Raw genomic sequence first — 26380 nt, 5'->3', positions numbered from 1 at the left:
ACCTGAAAGGAGAAAATTTTAGTCATCATGACCCATAAAAAATTATGCATTTTAATATTACCTAACATAATTATGGGGCATCTGCTCGTATCTGACGTCACAAATAAAAAATTTGATATTCCAAAAAGTTTCTAAATCTTTGATGGATTTTTCCTCAAACCTTCACGCCACTGGCTGATCCGGGGGGGGGGGAGGCATTACTGGTCCGTGCTTCCCTCTCTCTGAGAGACACTATTAAAATTTGTAATGTAAGAATGGCAGTAAAACAACCCCCCCCCCCTTTTTGAAGACCTTTTTTTTCCTGCTTGTCATTTTTTCCGATCGAGGGAAAATGTGCCCCTCCCCCTCTCAGTCTTCGAAAAATCCTGGATCCACTCCTACTAGGCTTCATCAATATTTTCAATGATTTTCGGCTATCTTTACAATAAACTTCTCATTAGGGTGAGCTCCCCCCTTCAAATAAATCCGAGATCCGCCCTTTTTGGCAAGACGATTAGCATAAAATAATTTGCATCAAGGAAACGCAATAGATTGGTTTGACTAACAGCTGTTCCCTCACTGTCATACCTGCAACAAATAACATCCTTTGGAAAACCTTGACCAACGCCTTGACCGTCATCACAATCCCGGACCCAATAACACACAGCGTAGTGATTGATCGTAAAGCTGATTTCTACAATTGATCACACACACACTTATCAATGCAATCGATCGTAGAAATTAGCTTTACGATCATTCGTTAAGCTTTATGCAACGGGGCACTGAACTTGAATTGTGGTTGTCGCGATACACCCACCGGGGGGGGGGGGGGGGTAGAGCACGAGTATACATGTGAGTCATTATCTTAAAGGACAAGTCCACTCCAACAAAAACTTGATTTGAATAAAAAGAGAAAAATTCAACAAGCATAACACTGAAAATATCATCAAAATCGGATGTAAAATAAGAAAGTTATGGCATTTTAAAGTTTCGCTTCATTTCACAAAACAGTTATATGCACATCTCGGTCGGTATGCAAATGAGGAACTGATGACATCACTCACTCACTATTTCTTTTGTATTTTATTATATGAAATATGAAATATTTCTATTTTCTCTTCATTGCCATGTGAAATGAAATTTCATTCCTCCCTGAACGTGGAATTCCATTATTTTAACATTTTGTGCTTCAGGCAAGGAGGTCCTAATCTTCAAATTCGTAAAAATTGAAATATTGTATATAAACCCGGTCCAAGCAGTGGGGAGGATGGGGGATGATGATAGGAATATATTGACCTGAAAATAAAAAAAACTTTGGGGGCATCCCACACCAAGGGCTATGTATACGGGAGTATAGAACCGTGTATATAATACTACCATCTTTCAGTTAAAAGCCTGTCAAGTTTTTTTTTCGATTTCTTTATTGTAATGGATTTGTTGTGATATAAAGTAATGAAGTACAATTGATATCAATAATGCGAGCGAAGTGAGTGAGCAAATTTTAAAAGTTGGGACTTGGAAGACAGGATGACCAAAATCGTATTTCAAGGATTTGTTGAGAAATTCAGCGAGTGAGCGTTATGAGCGATCCTTGAAAGAGTTGTTTCCTTCGTTTAAAATGATGTGCATATATTATTACAGCGGGGGGGGGGGGGGGTTGGCATTTGGACGAGCGCAGAGGCTACAAAAATTTAATTTAACATTAAAATGTTTTACATTCCAAGAGTGTAATTAAATGACGACAGCTTGATAAACAATTTTGTACATTTGGCTCGCTCTCACTCATAAGATTGAAAAATATCTTTAAAAAAAACTTGATTTCCTAAAGTTTTTGCTTATAAGCTTAAAAATTGAAATTTAATGTTTGCCAAATGGTTTGCATGTAGATTGTTATTAGGGACAAATCTGAAGAAAAAAATCAGGGGGGGGGGGAGGGGAACAAGAGCATTAGAAGAGATAGGTCGGGGGGGGGGGGGTATGATACCAAAATTGCTCAACTGAGAAAACATAATGTCATCATCTTGTTGTATTGACAATGGTGCTGTCCCTGGTATAGAACAAATCAAGAAAGAAAGGAAAAACAAAGAATATGCATTTACCATGAACAGTAAATAATTGGCAAAATACTGACATGACTGGGAGTTAATCTGATGCAAAGGAAAATGTTGACTAAAGGCAAATATAATTATATTTTCAGAAATTCCCATTGCCTCTTTTTTTTGGGGGGGGGGTGGGCAGCATCCCCTGTCACCCAACCAAACTTCAAAGTACGGCAGTGAGAACATGCTTGTGTCAAACGCAATACCCTAATCTCTATAAGAATTGATATACATGTAATTCACCATGTTGAATGTTTGGTTTAAATGTCTCCTAAAATGACAGTACATGTATATCATAATGAAATATGTCTCGACATATGAAAGTGCATCGCAAACTGAGAGGGGGGGGGTGCCTTTCATAAAGATGTTCGCAAGTCAGGCAAGACCTTACGAACGACTGGCGATCCATCCCTATGCTAAGATAATGAGACCAGTGGCATAATTGGCCAAAAACATTGAGGGGAGGGGGGGGGGCAAGTATCGTACGGCGGATGAATCAACTGATGTTCTAAAAAGTAAAAAGATGAGACAGATCGTTTATGGAAGAGAGCAATTTTCACCTTTTTATTGTATTTTTACATATTATTCAGCAAATGACATGATATCTACTTTTTCTCTCATCATTTCTTTCTTTCTTTTCCTTGAATATACATCATAGATAGAAAACATTTTTTTCTCGTTGGTGTTTTTTTTTGGGGGGGCATGGTCCTCCTCCCCTAGCTGTACGCCTGTGAAATCAAAGTGTGAAAAATATTTATTTTTCCATTCAGATTACCTATAAAAATGAGAGTTTTAATGTACAAAGATTGAATTATAAATTGGAATAATAGTGATTTTGAATCTGGGCCCCGTTTTACAAGAGTTACGATTAATCCGATCAATCGTAACTCTATGAAAATCCATCAGTGTCATCATTTTTTCTATGAAAAATTTGCACATTGTCCACTGTATGCAAAGAGAAGCGCAGTGAATTTTCAAGAAAAAAAACAAATGCATGAATATACATCATAGCTAGAAAATATTTTGAACTAGCATGCATAATAGATGTTGATGTTGCTGGTTGTCCATAGTTGCGATTAATCGGATCAATCTTTGTAAGACGAGGCCCTGATATAGCACCGAAGAAAGAATCGTCAGTTGTTTGTACAACTGTGCGTAACTTCATAATATATACGAACAGTTTTATGAAACGCCACCCTTGATGATCATAAAGGTCAGATGCAATGCATAAACCACGTATGATTGTTTGGACAGTGTATATCTGTTTATGCAGGGAAATGTCTTTCCTTGTTTATCGTTTTATCTATGCCAAGTTCATGGAAAGGAATTAGTTTGAAAAATATTTGTTTGCCTGACTGGGAATAATAAGACTCAGAAATATAAAATTCTGACAACTGTACGTGCGGAGTGACAGGAAACATGGCGAGGCCCCATTTTTTCTTTCTTTTAGGCCTATACAAATTCTGATTGCAGGATTTCACTTGAGTTATATATGCACATGGAATTTCGACGAAATACAGTAAAAAAAATATACAACGCTGTTTATTATATGAACCTTACAGTAATTGTTGAAACAGTTGAAACAAATGTTTAAATCTTAAGGAACAAAGTTTAATTTTCAATATTTAATCTTCAATAAATTAAACATGATTGTATAAACGGTTAAACAAATACTCTATGGTTCATAGTAGTAAACAGCGTTGTATAAAATCTTAAACAGCGTTTTTGCTGTGTAGCAATCTCTCTACACCCCCACTACTACTACTACTACTACTACTACTATACTCCTCCTCCTACTACTTCTACCACTACTACTACTACTACTACTATAATCATGCTAATTGTAATTGGAAGTTGGTTCCATAGTTTAGGAGCTACATAGTTGAATAAAGAGAACGTCGATATAAACTTATCCTAAACGATATCTAAGTTTCCCTCGCGTTATATCTGAATGAATTCAATTCAATTAAATTCAATTCTTTTATTTCATTTCCATTCAAAACATAATACAAAGTAATATAAAACAATACAAATCAAGTACAATTTTACAGAAGGACATTCTTACTTCGTTAAAAAAACACAATGAAGCACGCATCTTCAACTAGTCTTAACAGATATCAAAGTTCCATCACCTTTACCACAATGTCTGCGACAGAAAAGTTGGATAATTGGAAAATTCTTAAAAATTTATATTGTTTGTGTGATTCATTTCATATTTTTAGATCGCTTAATGATGGAAATTATTTCATCCCCATGAGGGGATCATCGGTTTTAAGTAACTGCAAGGGGTAAGTAAAACGTCGAAGTAGACCGAGTGGGTTTCGGTACTGGTAAAATGATAGAGTCTGGGGTTTTGGGACCCAGTGAGGGGTCCGATAAATGAGCTCTTGTTGCGGTCTTCGATATGATGAGCTACGCAGTAGGGGTCCGGTTAAGTTCAAGACATATCTTTCGTTCATAATGTAATTAAATAAATCAAAACAACTTTAAATTAAGAAAGCCAAATAAAGGTATGATGAGATGAATGGAGACAAAGAAAAAAGGGGAGGGGTGTCATGGGGGAATGTGCGGTTTGAGACGGATTTTGATTTATAAGGAAACAGGAAATATTGAATACATGGAGTGATCAAGAGGGGATACTTAGGGCGGATCCAGAATGGGGGGGGGGGGGGGGGGTGGACAGGTTCTCGGAACTGACGAAAAACTGCAATCGTTTGTTCAGAGTCTAGAACGAAACTGCTGTTTTGATCCACCAATTTTCGACAAAGACTTCTTGGTTCCTCTTTGCCATGAAGGGCATTTGGGCATTTGACAATTCATGTTTTTTAAAGCGTTCTGCGTCGCGACCCGAAACTCCCTATAATACTAAACCCGATTAACCTACTTTTGGTATAGTACCCATTTTAAAGGTGAATACATTGGGGTATGACGCGCCCATTCTTCTGACTCCGTAGGAGGCACTTCTTTGTGAAAAATAAAATCAACTTTCTATCGAATAGTTTTTCATCCTGCCCCAGGCTATGCAAACAAGGTATCGAAAAAGCAAAATGTGTCGTATATCGTTGACCATTATAGAGTATGATGCGAATCATGAATTCATGCTGTGATTCTGACTGCAGATCATGATACAAAAGTGCACACCTCTGGCCTAGATCACCAGGGGCGGTGCTGCGGGGGCGCAGGGGGCCCCATCCCCCAATGTTTGGTAAAATAATGGAGAAGAATAAAAACAAATGGAAGAGAAGGGGGGGGGGGGAGAAAAAAAAGAGTATCCAGAATATAGGTATGAGTCGTGTAACTGTATGTTATCCGGTGTTAATATAATCTTGTTCCCTGTGATTGAATACATCCTGGTGCCGCCTCTGCCGATGATACTGGTGGAGAAAGCGTGAGGTATGGGGGCTTAGCTATAATTTCATTTTCAAGCATATCTTTCGAATCTACCCTTTAGTTGTCCAGGCCTACATGGGTAAAAATAAAATGATATAGGATTTGTATATAGCGCACATATCCAAGGCGCTCCAATATTACCCGGCTAACCTAGTCTACCGATTTCGGTGCGCAGAGCTTTTTTTTGAGGAATTACTTCCGGCCGGTACCCATTTACCTCACCTGGGTCGAGTGCAGCACAATGTGGGTAAATATCTTGCTGAAGGAAAACAAGAGAAGAAGGAGAGTAGAAAGAGTGTAAATTGGGAGAAAAACTGTAAGAGAGTAAATAAATAATGAAAAAAAAAGATTCGACATATTTGACGAAGACGACGATAATAATGATTACGATTTAAGTCGATGATGATAGCAATGATCATTATATTGATCATAATAACAAACGTAAACAAAATCATATTAAAATGTAAAGAAAAGAGAAGGGGGGATGAGGCAATACGGACAAATCTATATCTAAACATCTACTGCACAATGTACCTCGCCTTTCACTGATGTGAAAATGGGATAATTAACAAATCATATTTGTGTTTTTTTCTAAATTCAATTTTACTTATTTCCCCGCAGAATATTTGTTTACATTTCGTAATTCCGAAGGTTCTTAATTCCGAAACATGTAAATTGCCTATACCTCGATGTTCGTTAATCCGAAGACGTAAAAGGGTTCGTTGTTCCGAAGGTTCGTTAGTCAGAAAACGAAACAAGGTTCGTTAATCATTACGTTTTCGGACTAACGAACCTTCGGAACTACGAACCTTCGGAAATACGAACTTTCGGAATAACGAACCTTCTGAATAAAGAAGCTTCGGAATATCCGAATCTTCGGAATAACGAAGCTTCGGAATTACGAATGTATGCGGAATATTTGCTTCGGATATAGTATGGATAGTGTTGAGGTAGAAGATGGATCCAATAAACGATCATTATTTTGTATCGTATATGGGCTATAGTTGTAACAGGGGGATGTTCTTGCTGAAAGATATATACTGTAACATGTAGCATCTGTGTCGACTGAAAACAAATTATGAAAATACAAAAGGGCACAACTGTCAAGGCATATAATAATAAACTGATGCAGCACTACTGTTTCATATCTGTTATTGTCATTGGTCTATAACCTTTCCTTTGCGTGTGTTGATGGTCAATGATGGGGGTGGGGCTTGGTTATGACCAATTGGAAAATAAATCAACAAGCATACAGCTGTGCGTTTCTTCTGTCAAAGTCAAGTTGAGGTATTATACATTCACTCGCCCTGTCCTCTCTTCTCTATTCCTGTCTCCCCCTGTTCATGTCTTGCTATTACTTGATGTACATTATTATCTCTCTTATTTCTCTCCCCCCCTCTCTGTCCCACCCCCTCTCTCTCTCTCTTTCCCTCTCTTCTCTTTCTCTGTCCGTTTTCTGCCCCACACAGTTGTTTTAAGAAAAATTTATTGTGTATCTCCCATCCTATATCTTCTTTGTCTATGTGTGGCCTTACGCAGGGGGGGGGGGGCAGGGGACATTGCCTCCCTCCCCCGAAATTTTTGAAAACTTTTTTTACTGATTTTTTTTTTTTAAATCAGCAAAAGTGTTTAAGAAATCCTCCAATATCACTTTGGAAATGCAAATCGCCCCAATGACAAGCTCAATCGCTTCGTTCTATCGCTTTCGAATTTCTTCGATTTTGTTTATCCTGCTCCCGTGTCACTCTCTGTATTTTCTGTCTACTTGTATTTTATTTTTCTCTTTTACCTATCTCTCGTTCTCTCCCTGCAAAGGTTTCCATTTTTTCCCTTCCTCCCAACGTCTTGTCTCACCCCAACAACTACTTCTCAAAAAAAAAATACAAGAAATTCTATTACAACCCTTCCTTCAAATATGACTCACCCCCCCCCCCATCTCTCCCACAATACTCTCCGCGGTTGATGCTCAGCTCGCTCGAAAATAATTGGCTCTGCTCGCTCGCAGATCGCAAGCTCTCAACAGTCGGAGCATTTATCGGGAAGCCCTCCCAGACCAGTGGAATAATAGCCCGTGTTTATATTCATTTCAGGAAATATCAACAAAACTCCCACCTGCATTTGGCTACATTTCAAATCATCGAAATGACATCTCCGGCCCGCATCCTACTTCTACAGAATCAATGCAGATCATCATTCCAGAACAAATGGGAACAAGCGATTCGAAGAGGCGGGCATCCCGAATTCCTATTACTCTAAAAATAGGCCTACCATGAGCAAAGAACAATTTTGCGAGTGAGCCAGTCGATAAAGTTCTCCGAACCTCTACAAACTTTCATTCCATCATCTTTTTAGTGCATTATTTATTCAAATTGGATATGCCATAACAATGGAACTTAACGTTGAACTAATACTGGCAGTATTTTCATGGATATTCTTCATCAATAATTATGTACTGTCGTGTGACGATGGATGCGCAACGGAAGGACAGAATTATACCCCAATAGAGGAGGTTCCGGAGCGGATGGTATTATTTCAATATCACCCGATTAAAGTGAGTCTATAATGATCTCGTTTTCTGATCATTACATCCATCGTTGAATACAAACAAATTTTGCAGACATAAAAATGCGATAAGTTTTGCATTATCTTGATCGTTGATATTTATTTTTATTGTGAATATTCGTTCCTCCATGGGTATGAAATTTATTCAGATTTCTCTTGTTCACTATTAGCCCCTTCCATGAGAAATTATATTAATTGTTTGCATATTCTTTCCTGTTTCTCAGCCTGCTATAACCATCTCCTGAAAAATGATATATGTATATATATATATATATATATGTTTACATATGTATTTGAATTATAATGAATATTTTAATATACTTTACAACACTATTTACTATGCACTTTTTATTCTAACTTTTTTCGTAATCACTAGTCGTAATGAATAAAATATTTCTTTATCTATTCCAGCAAAATCGTTCATTTTCTATATACCACTCAATATGTATATTATACATATTGTATATCACTCTCGTTTACATTTTCTTTCTTTCTTTCCTTCCTTTCTTTCTTTCTTTTCTCTCATCTTTCTCTTTATTTTCTCCTTTCCTTCCTTCTTTCCTTTATTCCTCTCTACCATTCTCTCTCTCGTTGTGTCTCTCTGCTTCTCTCTGTTTTATCTTTCAAGGGCCTATCCTCCATCGCTCCACGGAGGAATTCCTCCATGGTCACTTAAGTTAACTTCATATATCAGATTGTATATATACAGCTAGGCCTATATTAATATACCATCTATCGAATCGATGTAATAGTAACCTGGCGGGTGCTTCATAAAGCACTTCGTAAGTTAAGAGTGACTTTAAGAACGACTGGTGATCCTTTCTTGTGGTAAATGATATTTACCATTATATGTTCTGTGGTGATTATTTAGCAGGCAATAAAGTTTCACCAGTCGTCTTAACTTATGAAAAGCTTTATGAAATAGCCCCCGGTATGTATATCATGTAGCTATATAGTTAGGAGCTATATAATCTATATCCTGTTAACGCCCATTGCCTATATACTATTTTTGTATTATTATACTTACAACCATGTGATTGTACGCATTTATTTGTAGCCTATATTTCATATAATGCTCATAGACAGTGAGTTTTTAAGATTTATACGTATTGGTCACTGTTATTCAATTGTCGATTATTTAAAGATACTATCTATCTATCCATCCATCCATCCATCCATCCATCCATCCATCTATCTATCTATCTATCTATCTATAAACCCATCTGATATTAATTTTCCCTATCGTGTTTGAGATGTACCTGCATTTTGTCAGTCACAGTAAGATGCTCCTGTTCACCTGTCCTCCTTGATCACCTGAAAGGTTTATCCAATGTATACTGATCCGATGGCAAGCCATATACTCTTCATTTCTTGATATCAAAAATTCAATTCTTTGTAACAAGAATCGCATTTTTTTATAAAACACACATAATTTTTTTTTAAAACAAGTTTACACCTAGTTATCAATAATGCATAAAGCATTTCCATTTATTTGAAAGCAGGATACAAGAGCATTTTAGATTTATTGCCTTGCTCACGGACATAGCTGCCGCGGCCGGGGATCGAACCCCGGACCTTTTCATGTATAGCCAGGCGCCTTAGACCACCCGGCCACGGCACCTCCACACATAATGATTTTCTCGACACGATTTTCTTGACAAGATTCTTGATAAAAAAAATCGATTTCTTAATATCGAGATTAATATTATATATATATATATATATATATATATATATATTTAGATCAATAAATTAGATTTTAGAACGAAAGTATATAAAATTCATATACATAAAAAGAAATAGGATTGAATGTTCAAATGGCTCCCCATACATGTGTCGGCAAATGCGATAAAAGAAAAAGACCAGGGGCCCGTTGCAGAAAGAGTTGCAATCAATCGCAACGCCAAAAATCATGCGCAACTTGGATTTTCAACCAATCAACAGCGCGCATTTGGAACTTGCGCTTGATTTTTTGACTTGCGTTTAAACGCAACTCTTTCTGCAACGGGCCCCAGGTGAGACAAGACAACCCCTGCATACATTTAACTTCCTGACCCCCGTGTCCTTGTTATCTAATGACTCCAATCATCTCTGCTATGATCATGTCACTCATATCGCTGGCATTGTCCTCGAGTAATATAAATCTCTCTGCATGAAGATTATCCTTAGCGGAGCTAGGTTTATCAATGAACATGTATACGAAACATCAAATGAACTTGTTAATGAATGCTTGTCTTTTTGTCATCCTGTGCTCTATCTGTAAACAGGGTTGCGATGACTTGCAAATATGAAAGAACCGCACTGATTGGTTCCTGGTCAATATTTTTAAACAGAGTGCGCATGTAACGATGATCTTGATTGGTCATTGACATTGAGCGATTGATTGCAACTTGCAATCGCTTGATATAAGAAATTGTACTTTTGTATTACTTTCTTATATGAATTCATGGAATGGACTTGGAATTATGCGTCGCATTATTGTACACCATAGCACCATTAATACGTATACATCTTACTCTTCACATTCCATCTACCAATCAACACCCCCCAAAAAAGAAATAATAATCTAAATTTTTTCACGAAGAACAATAAATAAAACGTTCGGACTCATACATTAAGAATGATTCAATATATTTTGTCTTTTTAAAAGAAATTGAAGAAAAAATAGATAAAGATATTTGTATCCAAACAACCCAACTAAGGATCTGCCGGTGAACTTACCATGTGAAAAACTGTTTACCATTATAGTGCCCATGTATTCATACACTCCAAATTAAAAAGAATGATATACAGATGTGCTTTTGTCCCTGACACTTTTGTGTATATGGAAATGATACTCTGTTAAATTTAACAGCATGGAACTATATCTCAAATCTGAGCAACCTCTTCTATATGAGAATTTGTCATTTTTTTTGTTTTCTGGGAGATAATTGTTCGGGTATATAAAATCGTCAATACATGTACTCGAAAAGCTGAAGGAAGTAATTTCCATTACTTCCCATAATTTTATGCATATTAATTACCATTTATCCATCCTTTCTTGCTAAGAGTAGAAAAATGAATAGAAATTATTTAAATTTTTTAATCAACTATCGTATCAAAAATCGTATTCAATCTCGTTGACTTCATTTATCATAATCCGTTTAATTGTTCTTATTTATTGAAATAAATATCAGGTTGGACATGTGAGATATATTGAGATCGAACCAGGCAGATATGTACAGATGAAAACACTTGCGATGCATCCACCCATATTTGGTGAGTTCCTTTTCATTTAATACCGGTATTTTATACATTTTGATTGATAAGGTCATGTTCAGGGAATGTGAATATCGCCATGTGAACATATCCATATGATGTTACTGACAAAATAAAAATATTTTCTGACGAAATTCATTTCATCAGGGTACGAAGACCCTCGGAAAAGTGCTATTCCTGTACCATTTCGCAGAGACGTCGATCCTGTAAGGGGGGGGGGGGGTTAGGGGCGATCGCCCCGTGAAAATATGGAGGGGGGCAAACATATCACAATAATTATTTCATACAGCTCAAACAAAAATTAATATAAATCATGCAATGCAAATTTTGTTCCTCAAAGAGTGAAGTTCAATCGGAACTGGGTCAAAATTTTATCTGACTCCGACCTGCATTTAAAATACTCCTTGATCCAAATATTCGGAAAAGGTCACTTGGAAAAAAATCATGGTCAGGCGACAATGAGTGTTCTTCGTCAAATCGAGACCTTGACTTCAAACTTGTGCCTAAGAAACCACAGAGGATACGATTGCTATTTTGAAAATGTCAATGGCGAAGTCCATCGAAAAACAAGTTCAATTTGAATAGATTGTGGGAAATCAAAGAAACATTACGCTTCTTGTAATGCATTTTTTACTTTTTACTAAGAGCATTGATAGTTCCACAATACAGCGATATGAATGACTGATCTCATATGCAAATGTAGGAGTCAATAATCAATTCGTACTTCATTATAATATATAAATGTAAGATCAAACATGGCTGATTTCCTTCATTTAACGAGATATAATGTCAGGCACGGTGAGTACAGTCTTATCAGTGCATTTTAATAAAAAATATTACTAGGATTACAGGAATTCATTAATATTGAATAAAAAATGTGCTTTTTGTTTTGTCCTGATTACATATAAATAGGGATATAAAGGTGATGTTAGGCTCAGGAATGTTGGGCAAAATACTGTCCAATGTGTTGGGTAACGTATGTTGGTTAAACAATATACATTCTGGGCAATTATTACCCAATTGAGCCAATTTATTACCCAATTATTGGTTTTATTACCCAATTTGGACAGATTTCAACCAATATTTGTGTAGACAGTATGTTCCCAAGTGATAGTTAAAAATTGGGACGTTTTGCCCAACAATTTTAAGAGTGTATCAGTGCATTTTGATAAAAAAAAATTACTAGGATTACATGAACCATGAATATTGAACCAAAATTTGCTTTCTGGTTTGCCCTGATTACATCGAAAGGAAATAAACCTTTAAAACATGCACAATAAAAATGGAAATCAACTTAACAGTTGTTAATGAAGTTATTGCGATTAAAGTAGACTCCCATGCTCACACAGGTGCCCTCTTACACATCACACACGTACACACACAATCACTATTCCTTTACAATCCCACCCACACACGCACCCTCACAGAGCCCCTCCGTCTCTTTCGTGTCTTTCTCTCTCATACACACTAACACACACCCACATGCACACATATTCACTTACCCACACACATACACCCTCACACCCTCCCAGAGCACCTCCGTCTCTCTCATGTCTTTCTCTCTCATACACACTAACACACACTCACATGCACACATATTCACATACCCACACACATACACCCTCACACCCTCCCAGAGCACATCCGTCTCTCTCATGTCTGTATCTCTCATACACACTAACACACACCCACATGCACACATTTTCACTCACCCACACACGCACTCACCCACATACGCTCTCTCATACTACTTTCCAATCACACAATAATTTATTTAACTTCTTTTGCAAGTTACAGTATACTGTCATAAACTATTACAATTCAGCCATTTGAACTAAATAAAGCAAAATTGTGATAGATAGAATTCGAGTGACTTGTTATTGCTGACAGTTTTTTTTTCGGAAACGGGGACAGGTAATTTCACATCAAATCCCCCCCCACAAAAAAATACGAGTGAAATCCTAGAAATGCGTCAGTTTACTTCAATTATTTTTAATAGTAGCAACGTGACCAACGCCCACTTGTATCATAAATGAAAAATATTCCACGATGATTGGAATTGAACTTTCAAAGTTAAAAGGTCATCAACCTCTCAAAACAGGTGTAAGATTGGAGGGCTGGTCGGGAGCGATATCTCCAGAGAGATTAAATAGAACGAACTTTGAAAAAGATTTCGATACCAAAAGATAATATGAAAAGTATGTAGTATGACCCAATCAAATGAATATCAGAGATTCACCCACATCATTCAAGTGCCCTTACCCTTACTCTGAAAGTGATTTTTATGCCTGATATTCTCATGAAATGACCCAAAAGAGTGAAATAAAACTAGCAAAACAAGACAAATCACATCGAATTCGGACAAAAATAACGAAATCATTGAATTTCTATAGTTTAAAAAAAGACATTTCCTCCAATCACTCGTATCAATCACATGTTTACCTCTTGTTCTGAGTTTTCATTACATCATTAAAAAAATTGACGTATAAAGTATATCCCTTATGAAGTAACGGAATAAGTTATATAAAGGATAATCTGACCCTTTAAATGAGATAACATTTTTTTTTATTCTATCGAAGAAGATGTTTGAACAATAGTTTATTTTATATGCTAATTTGATATTCAATGACTTTATTTTTTTTCCATTTTTCATCAAGGAAATTGCTTATCATCACAATTATAAAGTTTTTTAAACAACCCATAAAAATCAGTGTGCCTTACAAGGTGAATATAATGGTGGATAACAACACGAAAAAGAATGATGGAAAATAAAATACGATTACAAATTATAAAAGTTTGTTGTTTTGATATTTATTTTACTGCGAACATGTTTTTCCTCAACCTGTCTCTTTCACTTTACTACTTTAGGCTAACAAAGCATTGTGGGATCTCATAGTATCCCAGGATAACAGTATAGGCTATTTCTTTAAATTTAGTAAAATTCGGACACATTCCATCGACAATATCGTCACCACCACAAATTGCAGATGGCAGCTGTTGTCAAGATAGTGTATTTCAGATCAATCAAACTTGAACCGAAATTGAAGGAATTCGAAATGCGACTGTCTTCTACATGTTATGAATTGTCAAGGATGAGATTGTGGACTTTTTCAAGGTAAATTTTATAGTTGTCATTTTGTGGACGTGGTGTCAAAATGACATCATGCACTTTCGTTTTTGTAAGTTTTATGTCCACATTTAATGCAGAATAATGAACACAGTTCGGAATGAAACAAGCGATAGAATGATGATGTCATAATCAGTGTTGAAGATGTTTCTTGGTGACAATTACTAGGGAACGAGTGGAGTTGGTTTTTCAATATCTCATCATTTCATTTTTAAAATTACAGAAAAGTCACACGTGATATTTATTTCCATGAAATAGTTCAAAAAATTCAAACTACTTTGTCTTTCAGAAATACCTAACTTTTTGACTCACGAAGAAACAAACTACATCAAACGAGTGGCTTCCGAAAGCGGGCTTCAAACTAGTAGAACTGCCTTTAAAGGATCCCTAACGAACAATGATGCCGAGTCATTGATGTCTCATGCTCATTTACACGGTTATAACGAGACATTTTGGAAAGACAAACTATCGATTTGCGATACGGACAGTGATCTCCTGCTCGATCAAGCCGAAGCGTTACGATGTCTACCCGATCTCCGTCAGCAGAACGTGTCGGAAGCAATGCTGGATTTAATGATGGGCGATTTGCAGCTCGACTATGATTCGGACGCTCGGTTCGACGCGAAGGAATTGTGGCAAGTTTCGGAAATGCCGAGTGTTGCCGAAGATATCCGAACATGGCTGGAGAGGTGGAGGAGAGAAGGGCAGGAAGGGAGGATGGTCAAAAAATGGAAAGGGAGGACTAGAGTCAGTGATCAGACCTGGATAAGCTCTAATACCGAACGTGGACATCCTCTTCAAAACATCCAGGAAAGGTATGCCTATAATCGATCATTATATAGTTCAATATGTTTGAATCATATTTTAAGGAATAGGTGTATATAGTTAATCATTGAAGGACGTGAAAATATTTGATTACACAACACCTACAGGGGAGATAAAAAGCCATATACATTTTCACATATGAAAATAATTGTGTTTAAAAAAATGACTCATTTCATGATATATAGATGTAGGGCCTGCACAGTCTCTTTTTCTTTCTCTTATGTTTCTAAGTTTCTTATGATAGATTCTTGGTTCAATCTCCCAAACAATCAAAATGAGAAAAAAAAAATCAAACAGACCAACAACATTTCAAAGATTTTAGGACAAGCAAACTATTAAAAGCACGTTTTTAAAATGCTTATGTAATTGAAATAGTTATGATTAAAATCATTAGGATCTGCGATTAATCTCTGCCATTAAAAAAAAAATTTAAATATATTGAGTGCATTTTCTTCTGTGTCAAACGCGTGTTATCAAACCTCGTTAACCCTTCTCCCACCCATGTTTGCTTTAATGATTTTTTATTCATCCTTATTTATCTCCAATTTTCTGTTTTGACCCTTTCTTGTTTTGTTTGATATTGTTCAGGATTGTCGCACTTACAAGACTTTCTCCAGAAATAGTGCAGACGAGCGAATCAATGCAAGTAAGAATTTACAAAAGATACTCATTATCTTTATGCATTTTTTCCACAATACACACACACCCAGAATGCCTGTAAATAATGTAATATCAATGCGAAGTATAAATAAGGGGTAAACATATTTTCAAAATGTAATTTTTTTTCAGCAAATCTGCTAGTATTAATTGCTGGATTTTGAATGATTGAATTGGAATATAGGTATATAGTCAAACCAAAGGAAAATTTTTCATCAAGATTTGTAATTGTTTTTTAACTTTATGTTCCACTTTTGTGAGATTGATGTTTCTTAATTTGACTATTATCATAATGTTTTCCTGCTTTCTTTCTTTTTTATGGAGCGGAAAACCTTGAAGAAGTAAATATAAATGACAATAATTTTCTCATCAGCTCGGTAGTAAAAAATTTTACAAAATAAGAATACCCCGAATAAGATAAAACTTTCACACTTAAGTATTTATTGTAATTAAGTTTCCACAGGAGCCCTTTTAAATACTAGGGGTGACGTTTCAATATACATAAATTGATTGGTTTTATCCTCGATCACACCCTTCTTAATTGTAATCAGATTCACCTCACATATATTAATTTCTCTCTCGGTTCTTGCCATTAAGTTAGAATATATATTTGATTTTGAAACTATAAAAATGGAAACAGTATCAAATGGTGGATTAAAGAACATTCAAAGATCATCCAAAAATATTAGCAAGTGAATATGATAATGATAATTTCATATTTTATCACATGCATAAGACATTTGCAACTATTGAAGTATTGAATTTCAGGAGTTGGCGAAAATGTGTTTAAAGTGCGACAGGATATTGAATTGATGAACAGTAAGATGTTATTTCTTTTTGTGAAATGAGATAGATCAACGTGTTTACAGTGAAGCCTTCGAAAATATTGACAAGGAAGAACAAAATACTGTGTTATCTCACAAAGACATATTCTTGGGTAATTGTTTGATTGAAATTTGCTTTTCTAAAATTGTTAAATGTTTTTCTTTAAATTTCCACTGCTGTAACCTCGATTCTGGTTCTACCGAGTTTTCATATTTAGATTCACCGAATTATTGTGCGATTCCCTAACGAAATTTCACATTCAAATTGGAAGTATATTCCACAAGAAAGATGGATGAGAATACCATGCACTACGTAACCTATCACGTCATAGAAGAAAAGATTCCTTTCATACTATGTTTATTTTCAGAAGGGTGTAGCCGAGAAATCTGAGGCTTGGCATAATTACAAAGGGTCGTGCGGTATCAAATCGAAATTCTATCAACTCGAACTCTATAGCGCGGTTTCAAAAGAATCTGTTAAATATTCGGTGTTTGTTCATAAATCATTTCAAGAAAAGGGTTTTATTGGTATATGTGTCCAGTCGTAGCAACTCACAAGTGCGTTTCCTTCATACTTTTGTGGGTATATTTTGTGAAAACCATTTATCGTGGAAAGTTCCTTCGCCAATACGTGTTGATTATTCACTTACGAAGTTCATACACCGTGGGCTTATACATGTACATTGTTGTGTTTTCTTATTTTGGCGGGATAGTTTTATCGTGTCTTTTCCCTCTGAAAAAGATAAAACCTGGTCAAAAACAGTGAGTTCTTTTTAGATTGTGATAATGATTGATTTCCTGTATTTTCATTGTGCACTTTCAAATAAGTTAATCAATTGCAATATTGCATTGTAGTTCCTTATTCACTTTAAACGTTTTTATAAATTATTTCAAACACATAGCAGTGAGCTCATGCGAGTGACGGAAAGAATGAATACCATACATGAAACAAATCACTAAGTTCGAGTTCATTATAATTGCCCCAAAATGAAAATGTTCTTGTCTATTGGCCAATTAATTTATAAAGGACAAAGACACCTCGATATATACACACCCTTACTCCCTCATCCACACACACACACCCATATATGATTGTAAGTCACATAATTACAAAATGTATTGTCATCTTTATAAACTATAGAATTACCCCGGTCCTTCACCGGAAATAGTAGGAAAATTTCCCTTTCCTGCCACTATAGGCAGGGTCCTACAACAAATATTTGATAAAACTTACAGGCCTAGGTGAATGATAAGCAGCATGTAGTATATGTATATTCAAAACTTAGATAATAAATAGGGTAAACAATAAATGTAGCCTGCTAAATGAGAAGGAAAAGGGAAATGTGGAAAGGGGAACAGATGCTTACTTAGCGATCAATATATAATCTCTCAAACTTTGATATAATATACTTGTCACTGAGAGCTGATATAAGCACAGAATGCTCAACAGCATATATGCGGAAAATCGTCTATTGTTTTGTTTAGTTAAATTTGGTGATTTCTCAGTTGCGTCTCTCCTCTCTCATGTCTGTAGAAATATGATAAAGAGTGCAAATTGTGTACAATAATAATCTTTGGTTTATTGGAATGTAAATTTGCTGAACATGTTTCTTCTTGTTCAATAGGCATAGGCCTATTGAACAGAATGTATTGGGTGTCCCACTCATCAAGCTTTTGCTTTTAGGCCCCTAATCATTTAAACTATATTGTAAATTCATGTATGATTTTGTATATATTTTTGGTTTGTATAATGATTTTTAAATGATTGAATAAAACGAATGAATTCAATCATTGATTGTCGAAAGAATCAAAATCTAAAGTATACTCTAAAAAGAGTTTACCCAATATTGGGTAAACAAGGAACATGTATGTTTGTTGGGAAAAATGAAACCAAAATAATACTGTGTAAAATTTACCCATAAAACATGCATTTTACATAGTATGGGACAAAATCTTACCCAACGAACATGCAAGTTCCAAATTTTAAACAATATTTGGTCATTTTTTACTCAGTCTTTTTTTTAGAGTGTATCGAATAAAAAATGTATCGAATTGCAGAATTCAAGCAAGTAAAAATACACAATTTTACCTCTGTAACTGGATCACTAATCCTGTTCAATTCAGGTCGTGCGTTATCGCCCAGGCGGACATTACCACGCCCATTTTGACAGTAGTGAGGTGACGTCAGACCTCGAGTGCAGACATACGGGTATTACTTTCAACCAATCACGTGAGGCGCCATTCCACGAGGAACGTTGCCGCTACTGCAGGTTTGTCTGAGCCGCTGCAGGGGGTGGATGTGGGGTAAACTCCTCCTTTTCCCCATACAGCAAATGGCTTTGTACACTAGCTGTAAAAACGCTGTTTAAAATTTTAAGCACGTTGTTTAAGCCCGTCACTCTAACAACTATTGTTTAAACTTTTTATACAACTGTTATAAACAACTGTTGAAAATATTTTAACAACTTGTTTGAAAAATTTAAACAATTACAAAAAACCTTGAACAACACCTTGTTAGATTAACATGCCTAAACAATGTGCTATATATTTTTTTACTGTGTATTACATTCCTTTACATGAATTACATTTTTTGAATAATTTGCGTCATCAGATGTCTGGGACAGGTCCTATGACATTTGCTCTTGTGACAATGACTCCGCTGTAAGCTAAACTTTGATCCACACGCTCGTGGATTGATTAAACACTACACTCTATCCTAAACCTTACCCTAAACATAACATAAGACCCTATAGTGAAACCCTAACGCAAACACTCTATCTTAGACGAAATAAATCCCGGAGTTATTGCCGCCGGAGCGAATGTCGTGTCACCATAGGTTTAGTGTTCTGAAATTTCAAGGCGTTATTTTGATAATTTTTTTTACCCAGTTTATCCCCAGTCTGAACTAGAATTTTAAACCAGAACTATGGAACGCTGGGCTTCATAAAATTTTTACCGTTTTCCTGGCAATTAGACTTGCCAATGAATATTATTCTTTAAATTTTGTATATTCCTATTCTTCCCAATTAGAGAATCAATTATTTTTTGACAACTTTTTGTAGCCCGATTATAATAATTTTCAATTGGTGAATAAGTTGATAACTGGTACTCCATAAAAAGTGTGGTCTTGGTTAATCCAGGTTTAACTAAACCATGGATATCAAAATACCAATCCAAATGACAGTACAGAATATTCTAAAGAAGGCAGGGATAATAAAGATTATTCTCATGAAAAAAGCAACAACCATACCACCCTAACTGAAAGTCGGATAAGCATATTCGGAAAAAAAAGAACATGAGAATGAACAGATACCGGCTAATTCGATAAGATGAAGGGCTATAACGTAAAAAATATTTTTTTATTTTCAGACATTCCAAATCATGAACACGAAAGGTTTTTGTTAATTGTCTTATTTCTTTGTTTAATTAACAGGATGATAACAATACTCTACTATTTAAATGATGTAGATGAGGGAGGGGAGACTGCATTTCCTTTCGCAGACATGGACATCAATACACCTGAGGTAATTTGTGTTTAATGACACCTTTGTTATTAGTTTTTTCACAAAATAATTCACTAAAGTAATAATTATACGGGGTTGTGGTATAGGCCTGTATTCAGGGGCAAATCGATTAGGGTTTTGTTTTTTCATAGGATATATCACAGAATTGTAATTTAAGACGATTTTTTTTCAACGGAATTCTCTGCATTTCTCATTTATTTGACATCAGATAAAAAAAACACAACTTAATTATTCAGATTTTCTGCTCACTTGCTGCTTCGCTTGCTTATGATATTTTTTTCAGGTTTAGCATCCCTAGCTGCATTTATCTCAAACCAACCCCTGCAAGTTTTTACCTCATTTCGACCCAGTCTTTGAACCTGGCAGGGACCTAGGTACGATTTTTCAGAGGGGGCTGTTGACCACCCCCCAAAAATTGTATTCACTACAAAATGAATAATGAATAATATTTTGGTCCGAAAAAAAATGACAGCAAAGCGTCATAATGAAAATGTAAGACATATTGCTGCGTCATAACATTTACAGCTTTGATGAATGGACGGGAAAAATATTGATCTTTAAACATTTTGTTGAGGGAGGGGGGGGGGGTCACTGATGTGGTAATGATACTTTGTTTACCACACGTTCATGGTTAATGTTTATTTTGTTTCTAATCCAATCTTATTCAAAATACTTGTTTTTAATGTATAGATGTCATATAATTTCTCACAATAATTTAATTGGATTACTAAGAAAAACAGAACCAATATATGTATGGCTCTGATAGAGTGATACATTCATATTTTTTGAATGTTTATAATCAATATGATAAAAGTTATTTTCATATACATGTATGTTTGTACATTAATATAGTATATTTTACTTTGTTTATCCTACGGTGAATCCCCTTCCATCCCCCTTCTCTCTCCCCCTCTCCTCCCTCACCCCTATTCCCCGTAGTATGAGAGAAAGCTGGAATATGACTACACGGACCTGACTGACCATTGTCACGATAGCAGTCTAGTGGTCAAGGCAGAGCGAGGCAAGGCAATCATGTGGTATAACCACAACCTTGACCCTCAAACAGGTATCCTTCGGACATCATCGTTTCTTTTTTTAATTGCCATCATGTTTGTCTTTCCCAATTAAAATATAGAGGGCTTATAGGGGAAGTTCACCCTTAAGAATAGATTGTTGTGAAAATACCAGAAAAATGATTGATATTATTGGTAAAGGTTTGAGGAAAGTCCACTAAAGATTAAGAAATTAGGATATGAAGATTTTGATTCATGCATTGATATTATTGGCAAAGGTTTGAGGAGAGTCCATCAAAGATTAAGAAATTAGAATTTCAAGATTTTGATTCATGCATCAATATTATTGGCAAAGGTTTGAGGAGAGTCCATCAAAGATTAAGAAATTAGAATTTCAAGATTTTGATTCATGCATCATATACGAGCAGCTGCCCCATATTTTATGCAATGACTGTTTTTTTTTCCTCGAGGAGCGGGGTGATTTTGTTTTTGATGTCGTGCATAATGTAAACTTCATGGCCAATATCTTGCCCTGAAATGTATGTTAACAACAGGAACTTCAACCTACACAAAGGTCTTATTTCAACTCTGTCTACTTCGATTTCAATCATTCAATTTGAAGTCTCATTGAAAGTTTCCAAGTATCATTACTAAAATAAACACATGACGCTGCAAACCAAATTTTGATAATGAATCACCCTAGAAATAAAACGAACCTCCTTGTTTATATGCTTTTTCCCATTAAATTCCCCTTTGAACATCTGGATATTGAAGACCAATCCCCTTTTGAAGTCTTTGTCGGAGATTTACTCCCTCAAATTCTGTTTGTCTCATCAAAAGTACCATAGGACCATTTGTTCCTTCAATCAAAAATTATTTCATTTTGATATATATTTATTTTGGAAAACTAGGTTGGCTCGGGACGAGCAGGGGCCACTCACTGCACGGGGGTTGTGAAGTCATCCGTGGGGTCAAATGGATCGCCAATAACTGGATTTCAGTTGACGACGTGTACAATAGGTAACTATGCCACGGCAATGACCCCTTCCATTCACTTTGAGATGATTCTGAACAAATGAAACTTGGAGTCGAATTTCCGATTTTTAGTCAGAAATTGAACAGATACTTATATACTGACCAACAGAACTGAAAAATGCATTATAAACAATTTTGAGATGGATGAGGAAAAACTTTCGTGTTTGATTTCTTTTAATTTATAGAAAAATAGAGGTTTGCAAACATGGAATTCGTTTGATACATGCATTTCATACTGGTGATTTTGAACACACGTGGCCATGGTTGCTCTGATTTAATAAAATTGTTTTACGTCATGGCTTTGTATCTGAAAAACTATTCTAAAAAATCATCATTTTTTTATTGACATAAATTTGAGTTAATCTGTAATACCATTTTGTTTAGGCATCCAGACTCGATGACTGTTTTGATCAACGTTGAGATACATTCCATTCTAATTTTCAAGGATTGAAATCATCCACTACTTTGAAGAGCGACCAGTGTTGTTGATTCGAATTAAAGCTTAAAGATTTTAATTTCAGCCTTACGAGCTTAAAAACAAATCCTGATGATTAAAAATATATACAATAATTAACATATCACTATTCACAACGGCTGTGAAGTGACCAGACAAAAATCAGATTTACATTTAATCATTGCAAATTTGAATTGAAAAAATAAAGATTTGAATGTTATTCTTTGAGGTTTAAACGTCAATCCTCATTATTCGAAATAAATTCAACGGTTGGCTGGTTCCTACTCACAGCCTTCTGGATTTAAAATTCAGAAAGATTACTCGCTTTGCTTTCATCTACATTTTGCTCTTTACTTTCATCTATCATTTCCCTCTCCTGCTCCACATTCCTTCAATCTGTAAACTCTAAATTTCAAGGATTTGAAATAAATCCAGATCGGCTGTGAATAATGATTAGTCGAGTATTGAATTTATGTGTAATCCTAAGGATAAACTTTTAAATCTCAAAAGCTATTCAGCTTCATTTCTAAATCAACAATGTTTAGAGCTTAAATCTTTCAGCTGATGACTATTCATAGCAATCTGCAGTTATTTTCAAAATCCAGATCGACTGTGAATAATGAAAAGCCGAATATTAAATTTATCTTTTCAAATATTAAATATTCATTTTTAAATCTCAAAAGATTTAAATTCGAGTCTTTTAACTTTATATTTTAATCCACAATGTATATAACTATATTAGGCTGGTCACTATTCACATCCGATCTGGATTTATTATTTTTTAAATCCTTGGAAATTTAGAATGTAAACTCTGTCATCTGTCAGCTCTTAAAAAAAAACATGCCTTCCTGATTTTCTTTCCAGACAACAGCGATATATGGACGAACTCAGACCATTCATTCGTGCAGCATCACTTCATTCCAAGCCACGGAAAAGTACAGCAGGATTATCTCAACATGCTCAAAATAAATCGAAACATTCTCCCAAACTAGAAAAGAATACAAACAATTCGTCTTGTGATTCGAGAAAAGATGCTTATAATAAACAAGATCCAATCGAGCCTACATGTACACTGTCAACGTTTGATGAAAGATGATGGTAAAGTGGAACATTTTGGTCTTTCAGAAGGGGCTGGCCAAAAACATGAGTAGCATTTCAGCATTATGTTAATGGTAAAGTTTCTTCATTGATATGATCATACTCACGCAATAATGCAATGAACCCATAAAGGAAATTCCAAGATTTGAAATGATTTATATCTCGGGCGGATTTATGTTGCCTTTGGATTTCCTCTGTTGATAATCTCTTGCCAAATTTCCGATAATTAAATTGAAAGAGAGTCTCTTTCAATTTGAATTATCGGAAATGTAAGAGACATCTAATGAAAGATAACTTGGACGTGCCGTTTTCCCCTAAATAAGAGAGAACTGGAACTCATTGATTGATCGGACCAACCTCAATTGTATGGAAATCCATCAACGCCATAACTTTTTTCTTTGGGAAATCTTCACAATGTCTTTAGAAAACAAAAAGCAGACTGAATTGTCAAGAAAACAGTGAATGTATGAATATACATCATACCTAGAAAATAACATGTAGTTCAGATGTTGACATTGCTGGCCTTCCATAGTTGTGATTGATTGAATCAATGGTAACTCTTTGTAAGACGAGGCCCCGATCATCATCTATGTGGTACAGACCTCAGACAACTAAATTATTATTATCATAAATGTTTGTAACGAGGTAATTTCAATATCATGATCTGAACGAGACAGAGGATAGCTAACTTTATTCAATTTTCACTTTTCATTCGTCACTTATCATAACCACTATAGCGTACCACTAGAGTCACAACTCATGCAAGGGACGTACCCCTGCCCCCTGACGAGCCACAAGTGAAGAACTTGAAGACCTTCTTTTTTTTTGCTTGTCAATTTTTTTTCTGGTACGAAATCCTTTATTTGTGGTTGGAGACCTTTTTTTGCTGGTCAATTTATTTCTGGTACGAAATCCTTTAATGTGTTTGAAGACCTTTTTTCTTTTTTTCTATTCAATTTTTGGCGCACGAATATGCCACCCCCTGAAAAATCCTGGGTACGCCACTGATCCTATAACGATAGGGAGTTTTCGCTACTTTAACTGGGACGTATTCAAGAACACAGTAAATATATTAGTTGACAATGTCGTTGTCGAATATTGCTGATCCGAAACGGCAGTTTCGTCCTGAGTTTCGGAGCTGACAAAATGACAAATTTGTCAATTGTCCAGAGTCGAGGACGAGTCTGCTATTTTGATTCACCAATTTACGACAAAGACCTCTTGGTTGTGCTTTGTCGTGAAAGACATTTGAAAATACATTCATTGATTTCTTGATCCCTTCATACGTTGTGGAGCGAAACTCCGTATTGTGATAAAGGGAACATTAATAAACATAGCAGATAGTTTAGAGATAGGCTCAGAATCAAGATTGACGCTGGAGTTGTCCTATTATTGGATATGTAATGTTTCAGATAAACTAATAAATATCTAAGATATTTGGGCTTTTTCATTTTTTTTGTATCTTAAGTATTTTGAATACTTTTTTCTTTCGTACTTCGACTGTTGATTATAATCTTATTACTTTTTTAAATAAGTAAACTTATAATTCATGAATTATTGTTGAAAATTCGAGTAAAGTTACTCTGTATATACCTTATATGAAGATAAAATAAGATTGTAAATAATCAGATGTAGATTTTTCTTGTTATTTAAACGATGATATATTGACAAGGTAATCATAATGAATGTGATAAGGAATCGCATTAATTATGTCAGATATTAAACCTATTTACAGTAAATCGTGTTTTGTGTGTTCTCTTTTATTATCCACGCTTTCATTCATTAACGTATTGGTATTGGTTTAAACGTATAAACGTATTGGTTTAAAAAAGAAAGATATTGATTCGAGAGTGTAAGAAAAATAATATGTCGGTGTTACATCAAATTTCGCAGTCCTGATAATTAGATATAATATAATTAGAATATTCATATATATAAAAAAAATCAGAAGATTATGAAAATAAAAACCAAAATAAGAATAAACCGTGAACCAGTTGAACATATTTTTAGAGACCTTCATTTTTTAGAGAAGAAAAAGAACCAAGCTCTATCTGTAAAATCAGATTTGATGTGTTCTGATTTGGATCCTTGGCATTTTACTCCGGCGGCTTAAACAATAAGCCAGTTCGTAGTTCCTTTCTGCGCATGATCCAAAGATTCTACGCATGATCAGAAGGTCATTTGTACTAAAGTGACATGGTGCTTTAAAATGTAATGGGATAAGCACCAACTTTGATGTCTTGATTATTCATATATTCTTTTGAATTTTCGTTTTCATTTACATCCACAAAAAACAACAATGCTTCCACGAACGACTGGTATTTCAGTTTGTCAAGTACATTGTGCAACATACTAAGATATGCATTCAAAGTAGGAATGCAACAAATACCTTCATAAAGTGTTCATTGGTGTGCTATTCTAGTCACCTGGTCTATTCAATTTCTTCATCCTGCTATGTAAGGCAAGCTTACGTAATATCTTGCTTTGAAATCTGCCTATCATGATGAAAGAAATGCAAGGTCATTTGACCAAACT

The 26380-nt window shown here is 35.3% G+C and overlaps 1 protein-coding gene across 1 annotated transcript; it reads left to right on the top strand.

Annotated features, from left to right (window-relative positions):
* Positions 1-7437: 7437 nt before the first annotated feature.
* LOC121425706 (transmembrane prolyl 4-hydroxylase-like) lies at positions 7438-24502 on the top strand. The gene is made up of 9 exons (XM_041621874.1): positions 7438-8019; positions 11207-11288; positions 14705-15230; positions 15829-15886; positions 18846-18991; positions 20155-20245; positions 21185-21311; positions 22170-22278; positions 23612-24502. Exons 1-9 carry the CDS (start codon positions 7855-7857, stop codon positions 23841-23843), a joined length of 1536 nt encoding a protein of 511 aa, XP_041477808.1. The 5' UTR covers positions 7438-7854; the 3' UTR covers positions 23844-24502.
* Positions 24503-26380: the final 1878 nt, after the last annotated feature.

Source organism: Lytechinus variegatus, chromosome 12, assembly GCF_018143015.1.
Source record: "Lytechinus variegatus isolate NC3 chromosome 12, Lvar_3.0, whole genome shotgun sequence".
Lineage (NCBI taxonomy): Eukaryota > Metazoa > Echinodermata > Echinoidea > Temnopleuroida > Toxopneustidae > Lytechinus > Lytechinus variegatus.
Note: the sequence above shows the minus strand (reverse complement) of the source record. Positions and strands in the feature narration are given on the sequence as shown.

What these genes read in the sequence shown, in the direction of transcription:
- LOC121425706 (XM_041621874.1), top strand. Translation starts at nt 7,855, where the DNA reads ATGGAACTTAACGTTGAACTAATACTGGCAGTATTTTCATGGATATTC. An exon ending in TTCAATATCACCCGATTAAA is followed by an intron (nt 8,020 to 11,206) that starts GTGAGTCTATAA and finishes AATAAATATCAG; the next exon opens with GTTGGACATGTGAGATATAT. An exon ending in AGACGAGCGAATCAATGCAA is followed by an intron (nt 15,887 to 18,845) that starts GTAAGAATTTAC and finishes TGTTCAATTCAG; the next exon opens with GTCGTGCGTTATCGCCCAGG.